The 10,303-nt window shown below is 37.1% G+C and overlaps 1 protein-coding gene across 1 annotated transcript in view; it reads right to left on the minus strand.

The window, feature by feature from the left end:
• Positions 1 to 425: 425 nt before the first annotated feature.
• htra1a (HtrA serine peptidase 1a) overlaps positions 426 to 10,303 on the minus strand; it is a 25,930-nt gene continuing 16,052 nt past the window's right edge. Inside the window, exons 4-9 of the mRNA XM_082142564.1 lie at positions 4,918 to 5,112; positions 4,678 to 4,710; positions 3,659 to 3,773; positions 3,504 to 3,561; positions 3,189 to 3,284; positions 426 to 1,823 (exon numbers count right to left, since the gene is read on the minus strand). Of these exons, the coding sequence (XP_081998690.1) occupies positions 1,655 to 1,823; positions 3,189 to 3,284; positions 3,504 to 3,561; positions 3,659 to 3,773; positions 4,678 to 4,710; positions 4,918 to 5,112 (666 nt within the window). The 3' untranslated portion in view covers positions 426 to 1,654. The remainder of the gene's footprint in view (positions 1,824 to 3,188; positions 3,285 to 3,503; positions 3,562 to 3,658; positions 3,774 to 4,677; positions 4,711 to 4,917; positions 5,113 to 10,303) is intronic.

The raw sequence follows: 10,303 nt of genomic DNA on the forward strand, positions 1-10,303 counted from the left end.
AGGTCGCTGGTTCATTTAGTTCATTTATGGGGGAAAAAGCTGAGGTTTGCCAGTGGTTCTCACCTCTTTTTAATGTAATGGTAAATTTTCAATCACTGCATAATTATATTCTGTGTATACAAAATCAGTGATTTCAGTTTTCACAACACTGCCGTAACAACACTAGAATAGTGCTGGCTAATTTATGAGTGATTGTTATTAAACAAACTGTAGCTTAATCAAACCTTTCAATTATTTTCTCATGCTGTAGAGAGAACAATCTGGAAGTATTGGCTTGGGTTCTGGGCTTGTTATTCCAGACTTTTTTTTTTGGCACCTGTCAGTGCCAGCTGAAAGCTGTGTGCCATGCATGACATACACTGAAAGTTCATGATTTCAGCCAATTCTGTGAAGTGCACAGCAAAAAAAAAACAAAAAAAACAACGTGATCATATTTTATTTTATTTTGTTTTTCTTCACGTAAACAGTTTGAGCTTTTAAACAGTAAAAAAATATTGACAAAATAGTTTTATTGTCTGGACAAAGAATGACTTTGTGTTTTCATGTACACAACTTTTCTAAAGTTTTTGAGATTTTACATGTTTTTGTAAGAAGTCACTTCTGCTCACTAAGGTTGTATTTATTTGATCAAAAATACAGTTAAACAGTAATATTGTGAAATGTTACAATTTAAAAACAACTGTTTTCTTTTTGAATATAGTTAACATGTAATTTATTCCTGTGACAGCAAAGCTGAACTTCCATTATTCAGTCTTCAGTGTCACATGATCCTAATATGCTGATTTATTGCTCAAGAAACATTTCATATTATTGTCAAAGTTAAAAAATAGTTGTGCTGGTTCATATTTTTGTGGAAACCGTGATACATTTTTCTTTTAGGATTCTTTGATGAATACAAAGTTCAAAAGAACATTACTTATTTGAAACTGAAATCTTCTGAATCATTATAAATGTCTATACTGTCATTTCTGATCAGTTGAATGCATCCTTGCTGAATAAAATAATAATTTTGATCTTACCAACCCCAAATTGTTTAACGGTCGTATATAGACTTCAACAGAATCTAATATTGAGATGTAGAGGTCAAAAGTACTACCAGTAACTGCCATTAATGTCTTGTTAATACACCACCATGTTCTGTCATGTACATTTTTTTGTATTTTTTATTTGTAATTTTTTCATGTGCAATTGTAGTCTTCAAATTATCCAGTAAAACTTTTATTAAAAAAACATTTGAAACATTTTTGCTCTAGAAAAGCGCAATATCAAAAAGTTTTTAATCTTTTAAACAACAAAAATTTATATTTATATTACAAAAATTCCAAACAAGTCCAAAAAAAATCTTTAAGCTGCTGTGCTCTAAATTGTTGGGTAATGGAAGAGAAAATGTGTATTCTGGAAAATCTAATCCTATCCAATGGCTTATGTCGAACAATAAACAGTAGTAGCATCCTAAATCATTCATTTTGATTAAAGTAAAAACATTAATAAATGTGAGTCTACATCAATGTGCTCTGTACAGTCTAAAATCTCAGGCTGAGCTTTCACCCTGCCCGTCATTTCAAGAGCACGGACAATTGGCAAGACGTCCCTCGTTGGGGCGGGACAGAGGACACACCCGGTAAGTTCATTGGTGGGGCCGATGAGCACCAGCTCAAGGGTCAATCTCCATGGGAATGATAGTGAGGATGACGTCCTCGTTGCCACGTCGAACCACCACACGTAAACTGGTGTCCTTTTTGATGGCCGCGCTCACATCCGTTGCTGTAGAGATGCGCTGACCATTGATGGAAATAATGACGTCGTGTTCCTTAAGTCCACCTCTGCAGAAGAAACAAGAGAAGAGGGAAAAGGCATTTGAGGAGGAGGACAAAAGAGGACTAGAAAATGAAGGTTTCTTCATCTTTAGAGAATTTACATCACAAAGACTGAAACCTCTCCAGTACAAATCTAATATTGCTGGATTTCCCAGAATTACTCCAAAATAGCTTCCAAAACCAACGCTGAAGGCTGTACGTAATGTATTTTTAAAACTGTACGCTTCATCAAAACATCAACATTCAAAAGCGTAATGGCTCTATAATTCAGACCTTATCACTTCAAATGGCTTTTTAAGCCATATTTCAGATATATACTCCTACATCTATATTAGGTCAAACAAAACACACTGAGATCGTATCCACATGCTCTGACAGAGTAACCACCTAGGTTATATACTAGACTTCACAAGTACTTCCTGTTTGTTGGACTGCAAGTGTGACATTTGGTGATCATCTGTTATTCAATTGTGAATCATAACCGTAGTGATGTCGCACCGGGAGGAAAGAAGCAGTTGTTTGTGTGTCTGGGTGCCATCTGAGCTTGTTCTTAACATGTCCAAGCTTTCAGGAAAACTAAAAATGTCCTGGATCAGGATGTGGTGGGCAGTGGATTGGACTGTGGTTGTGGAATTATAACAAAACAGTGTTTCATACACAAAGAATTTCATCACACGAACCTGCAAACCATAAATTTGCCTTTGAGTACGTGTTTGCTTTTGTTTTTAACAGACATGTATTGAAGACAAAAATGCTAACGGATGTGATGTGGCAGTGACAGGACCTGAGTCACATGATTTGGGTGACTAACTGGAAGTTGTTAGTCGAATTTAAAGGAATTGTCCACACGAAAATAAAAATCTGTCATAATTTACTCACCCTCATGTTGCTCCATGACATTTTCTTTTTTTTTGGTTCTGTAGGAATATTTTAGCTGTTTTTTTTTTTTCTGTCCAATGAAAGTTTCACCGAAAAAAAAAAGAAAGTCATACAAGTTTGGAACGACATGAGTTTTAATTTTTAGCTGAACTATCCCTTTAATTCGTATGCATTTTCAGCACTTTAGATGCCTCTCTCGCTCTTACGCACATAATGCTTTTCAAAACAGAATAAGAGGTTTTTTATGAGAGTCAATAAACATGTCGGGCTGAAATGATGAACATCAGCAGGTTTTTGTGCGAGTGTGTTTTGATGGGGCTCTAACATAAATTTAAAACATGTGGAGACAGATGGAGCCAAAGGCAATATCCCTCCAAGCATGACGGCAGAGAGCATGTGGCCAGTAAAAACAGCATGCGAGCGCTGCCAAACGAGTTGACCTGTGCTCTTGACCTGCTTGGCATTATGGGATTTTGAGTTTTGGTGACTCACGCTGCAGCTGGGGTTTTGGAGATGACCTCAATCACGTAGGCTCCTGAAGTGATGTCAGGGAAGTCTCGCAGTCGACCTTTCAGCTCTTTGGACAGTCTGCAAGCGGGAATGAATAGAATAACATCAGATCTGTTGCCATCAAAGAATTAAAGAAAATATTAAAACTAACACTCTGTGTAATATGGTACTGTAAATCATGCAGAGTATAAAAACAGAGACCTCATAGGATTACAAAATCATGTAAAATGTTTCATGATCATGACATTAACCTTAGGTATTCATTAGTTTGATGCATGGAAGTGGTTATGTACTCACGCAGGAGTGAGGGTCATCATACGAACACCGATGTATCTTTTTTTGGTCGCTCCTCTACCTGTAAAACAGCCAGATGAACAAAATGTAAGCTAGTATAAAGAATAAAGTAACACACCGCTACTCTATGTCATATATCAGTTCTGGATATGTCGTACCTCTGGCCAGTCTGTCATACGACTCAGCAAGAAACTGACGTATCTTGTCTGAAGGAATAGCAAAGGAGATTCCGGCTGTCACCTTCAATGTGTTGATCCCTATCACTTCACCATCCTACAGGAAAATGAATGATCAGGTATGCACATGATTATCCTGCTGCTGACATACTTTAAAAATGACATTTCATGTCCAAAAACGTAGGAAATGTAGTAAGTAACATCTAAATAAACTTCAAGTCAAGTTGCCCCTGGAAACCAATCAAGAACACGACTCTCATATTATATTAGATTCTAAAATAATTTGTGATCCTTTTAACCCAAAACAGTATTGTTATTTTAACCAAAACTATTAAAAATGATTTTCTGTATAATAACATGTATTTTTTCTGAAATAAAATTAAATTAAAATTGTTGAAACTACCTGAAACTAATGAAAATTAGAAATGATGCCTTATAATTTGTAATCATATAATTACACACAAAAGCACATAACATAATTTCTCAAAATGAAAATGAAAACTGAAAATAAAAGCCAAAAGAAAGTACTAATAAATAGTATAATAGTACATAAATAATACTTAAGTAACTATGACTCAAATAAGTATTTCATGTATAATTATTTATTTATTTGGTAAGCCATTTAATTGGATTATGTACGTTCAAATGGTCATTATCACAAAAACACCTTTGGGATGATATACATGTAAGACCCCTCCACTGCAGGACCTGATCACCTTATCAGGGTTTATCTTTCGATAATGTACATTATCCCTTATATATTCACTATTTACTGTAATCCTTGGGACATGAACTTAAAAAAGATGCCCTTTTATACATTTGACTGAGGGTTAGATGTAGGGTAATGTCAAATTACACTGGGTCTCACTGGGTAACATTACTGTAACACCAGACACATTCATGAAAATGGGTCCTGATGATTACCACACAGCCATGCTCTGTGCAAATACATAGTGTATATTCATATATGGGATTTTATTGAAGAATGAGAAAATGCTCACCAGATTGACTAATGGTCCTCCTGAGTTGCCATACTGTAAAAGAGACATTTCATGTGTTAGGACATGCTTGGGTTATGTGTCTTGATTTGTGCGTGCATATGATGTGTGAGCCTCATGATAAGAACATCAGATGGAAAGACAGACATAAAAATAATAATAAAAAAGTAATAAATTACTTAAATAAATAAAAAAAGCAATAAATAAAATTTGCAGTTAGAAAGAGTGCAATTATTCACTCACATTAATGATGGCGTCAGTCTGAATGTAATCCATATCTGAGTTTCGTAGACCCAGCTCTTTCCCGCCTCTCTGCGTGGTGCTTACTATCCCTGTGGTAACCGTATTCTGGAGGGAAAATGGGCTGCCGATGGCAACCACGAATTCTCCTGGTCTGAGGTCAGCCGATCGGCCGAGCAGAAGCACAGGAAGCTTACTCTGTTAGCCAGAAAGAGAAGGAAAAAAAACTATTACATTGGAAATGTAGCCTTTATTTCAATATCTGCCCATAAGACAAGAATAAACCAAACTTTCACAATCTTAAAGCCTGCAAAAGTTTATAAAAGAACTTTAATTGATATCCAATAGTGGCCACCCAACACAGCTGTTTTTGACATTCTAGCAACTTTATGACATTGCAAAGTCAGTCATGTGATAAATGCTAATGCAGGCGTTCCATAATTCTACCCTTCAGTTTCCTGAACTGCCCAGAACTGGTATACAAACAGTCCTATTCTAACACCTCTGTGTGTCCACTATCAAGTGTCTGCTAAACAGGAGTTTGGATTTTAAATTCAGACCTCTGAAACCTTATCGCCAGGCAACCTTTATGACATCATGGAAAAATAGGCACTTAGGACAGGACGGGACAAATCAGAATGCTGTTTTGCCCTTCCTGTGGGGAATCATTTACGGAATCTCCCCTCTCATCACAGGGGCTTGACTAGGACGATCAACGTGATAACAGAATATGCACGTTTAGCTACTGCACTGCTGTCTAGCTTGTTTACTGACAGTAAAAATAGAGTCAGAGAGTGGATAACAGACACGCTGAACTTGATATGCACACACATTCTCATTTTGCCTCGCATATATGGGCTTTTTATGAATTGCGGCTATTTTGAGGATAGCAGTGTGAGATATGTCTTTACTGAAAAAACATCATTGAAAGGTTAATGAGGGAAATTTTCAATATTGGATTGTTTAGAGGTTGTGTAAAGTCCAAGCTCCCTAAAGGCCCGTTCACACCAAGAACGATAGCTATAAAGATAACTATTAACGATAAATTTGTGTCCACACCAACACACGATGACAGTCAGTTTATTCTAAGCTTGCGCACTGCAGTTTAAAAGTATGTACAACATGCCATTGAACATGTTTTTGCTGTTCTTGTAGCATATACACGGCTTTAATACACAGCTGACCTCGGCTATTAACTGTTGATTATTTTTTCCGTTTGCCTGTCCTTTTGAGTTCTCATTAATTTCCTACCTGATTACTTTCCTTTGTTTGCCTCATGCATTTATACCCTGAGTTTCTGTCTGTACCTTTGTCCATTCTCGTTTATGTAAGTAGCTGTGTACCCTTATTCTTCTGAGTTTTCCTGTGTGTTATATTAAAGCTTGTTGTAATTTAATTCCTGTTGCCATGCGATTCATTCATCACAGCTAACCCATGACATCCGCAATGTTGTCTGCCATTTTAAATGCTCAAGCCCTTAAATCTGAATGGATTCTGATTGGCTGTCAGTGTTTTATCGTTCAAATGCTGGAAAAAAACTATTTCTGAAAGTGATCCCAATGATATCGTTCCTCTATATCGTTATAGCTGTGGTGTGGACTCTGCTATTCTTTTATCATTTTATCACTATATCATTATCGTTATCTTTATAGTTATCATACTGGTGTGAACGGGCCTTAAGGCCTGATTTGGAAATTACAGGAAGATGTTTCACAATATTACCACTATATCCTAACATTAAAATGTTAGGCTGGAAGAATCTTTGTTGGTATATCTGAACTAACACCTTAAACAAGAAACAAAATGGCTGCCTTTGTTACTGCACAGTTTCTGCTCAGGCTATATCTACCTGATGGAGAGGAAGGAAACTGTAAGTCCAGAGTAGTAAACTGATCCTGAGCATTTAGAGGTGAACTCTCAGCGAACTCGACCTGCGCTACCGGGGTTTTAAAAATAGAAGAGGATAAAGATGATGATGACTGGCAAACAAGACAAAGAAATGTATTACTCCCTCCTTCCTAGAGGCCAAAATGATGCACAGCAATGGGCTAAATTAATGTCATGGCAATATCCTGTGTTCTTGAAATTTGAATTCATAACCTTATACTCTTAATTTCCTATTCAAGCAAGCTTAAGAATAAAGTTATATAAAAAACTTAAATGTAGTTTATAATTGTTTATTGCACTTATTGCACAGTTTAAATTAAAAAGCAATACATTGTGTGTATACCGTCCTAATGAAGAAGGGCACATTTTATATCTGTATGTGCCGGAATCAAAGATCAGCTGAACACTGCCCATGCTCCTGTCAGAACATCAGAGCTCTATTGGGTTACCATTGCAAAAAGATGAGATCATGCTTCAGACACAAAGGTCACATTAGAACTTACACCACTTATTAGCCACAATGAAGCTAAGTCAGCCATTTTGAGTCAATGTGGCATTTTGGTCAACCATTTTGTGTGTGTGTGTGTGAAATTATAGTTTCCATTTAACATCTACGGGATACAACCACCATGAAGGCTTCCCTTTTTATTATTCACTCTTTCTCCTCACCACAAAGATGACTCAGTGTTCATGTCCGAACTCAAACTAGGCTATTATCAGTATATTAGAGCAGTGATTATACATTGGCAGGATATCAAAAATGGTGCGAGAGCTAAAAAAGCTTTGTAATTAATGTGTGTGTGTGTCTATATATATATGATATATGCACTAGGCACAGCTGCAAACAAACAAATAAACAAACATTAAAAAAACTATAAAAAAATAACACAAATTATATACATACACTGTATATACACATTTAAGCTTGTATGTATGTATCATATATTTATAAATAAAATATAATTATTATTATTACATAAATTGCCTAATTAAGTGTATATACACTTGTACTTATCTATATACCTATATGGACTATGGACAAAAGTATTGAGAGACACCTCTTAATTGAGAGACCCATTTCCACCAGAGTAGAAAATCAAGCACCTATAGCCACGCAGTCTGGATTTACAAACATTTGTGATAAAACTGGTTGTTCTGAAGAGCTCAGTGAATTCAAGCTGTGATAGGATGGCACCTTTGTAATAAGTCAGTTTGTGAAATTTCTTACCTACTAAATATTCCACAGTCTTCTGTAAGTGCCATTATTGGAAAGTGGAAGCATTTAGGAACAGCAGCAACTCAGCCACGAAGCGGAACGGAAGACCACTTAAAGTCACAGAACGAGATTACCGAGTGCTGAGGCGCATGGTGCATAAAAGTCACTAACGGTCTGCTGATTCCATAGATGAAACGTGTATATATAGGACAAGTAGCCTATATAATTGTGTGTATATGACAAGCTTCTCTGACATACAACATACTGTATGATGGTGACCAGTTACGTTGGTCATTTCAGCAGGTTGTGAGGTTACCATAACAGGCCATGAACTCTAATGAAGCTCTGCTATGTGAGACTACAGGTCAGCAATTCCTTATAAACATTTACCAGCAGAAACACCTGCATCCACCTGGCCTATAAAAGCACCCAGTTACCCAGGTGTCTTTGTTAATGATACCGCAGTCTGAAAATACCAGTCAATCTGGGACATGTAAAAACAGTCTCAACCTCACCCGATGCCAATGAAACACTAGTAGAACTTTGAAAAAGAAGACTTTGTTGTCCCCATAAGACCTCCAAGATAAGGTGATAGAGATCTCCAAACTGAGATAGAAGACATGTGTCACAAGAAAGGCAAAGAAAAAAAGTTAAACAAGAATGATCTACTTTCAGTAGAGATATACTATGTACACATACCAACCAGACTCATGTCAGACAGAGAACAACACAAAAACAACAATGAAAACAAATACCACTTGATTTTCTGTAAAGGGTAAGGACACCTCTCAAACATTTATATAATGATATGGAGGATGTGAACAAAAAAACAAAAAATGATATTCAATTTCCTCACCTATAAAATTGGTAGTGATATATTTTATTTCTTAAGGTGATTTTAATTTCCTTTTTGAGTTAATTTCAATCAAACCGCATTTCCACTGCCCACATCTGTAAAAACTATTCCAGTAGCTACACTTTAACAAGCACTTATGCAGGTGCAAAATGGGTAACAGTCTGACGAAGGTTTAGTTCATTATTAGAGTGACAGAGTTTCCACAGGTTAACATTCCCATGCACTACTAAAAATGAGTGTCTGCTTTTAAACATCAGTTTTCAGTTAGTCACATTCTGAACAAATGCAGAAAAAGAAGCATTCAAAAGACACCATTAGACTCGTGCAGTAAAAACTGACTAGGAACCGGAGTTACTGAGATCACCGTCCCGCTCTATCATCATTGTGCCCTTCAGTAGGTACCTCGTCCCACGTTGTGCCTCTAATTACTGCGTTGTGAGTGACTTTAGAAGATAAGCGCCAGTTTAATTGCAAGCACCGGATTCTCCACTTGGTGGGTTTGTGTTGGATGTGGCTGCAAGATATTTTCAGTGAGTGAGCTATTGAAGGTTCTTCCCAGAGGAAACCTCAGAGGTTTCTCCATCAAAGCTCAGTAGACTTAATAGAGTTCTCAATTATGTTTCATGTAAGTATAGCACACTCTTTGTCTTTGAGATTTCTCCAAAAAGTCCCTATGAGTAATAAAAATAGGCACAGATAAGACAATTACTGACATACAGTAAGAGTATAGAGCTATAAAAAAATTGCTTATAGCTTCCCTTTTATTGGCTCACTCACTCACCTTGGTCTTGGTAGAATATGATGAGAAATGTTTGAATCAAATTGATTTAGTTCAATTGGAAATCTCACATTTTCTTAAACTGTGCTCATGTTTGAGATACAGCATCAGTGACATTAAGCGTATTTTCATGCACACAAAGTGTCAGACTAAAACAATAAGTATTTTGCAATAAGTGCTTAACAACCTTTACTGGTGTGCCATAGATGTAGAATTCAGGGGGTGTGGGGGTGGGGACCGTGGTCTGTGCAATGATCTCTTGGTTGTTCACTTTCAGATCAATGGTCTTTTGGAGGTTGACTTGTAGGCCACAAGCTTGGTAGACTGCGCATACAACATTAACGGAGGATAAAGAGGTTCCCGTCCAGATGAAACTGTAGGCAAACACCCTCGTTGGGGCTGAGGGAGTTGTGGGAGAGGAGGGTGACTGCTGCCAGGAAAAGGTTGAAGATCACTGGAGCCTGTACACACCCCTGTTTCACTCCTGCCTGCACAGGAAAGGAGGGGGATTGAGATGTACCCACAATAACACGAGCCTGCATGCCAACGTGAAACTGTTGTAGGATGTCCAGAAACCTTGGTGGCACCCCAAACTTCTCCAGAATGACCCAAAGGACTTGGCGGTCAATGGTGTCAAAAGCCTTTGCCAGGT

Source organism: Leuciscus leuciscus, assembly GCF_965113295.1.
Source record: "Leuciscus leuciscus genome assembly, chromosome: 17".
Classification (NCBI taxonomy): domain Eukaryota; kingdom Metazoa; phylum Chordata; class Actinopteri; order Cypriniformes; family Leuciscidae; genus Leuciscus; species Leuciscus leuciscus.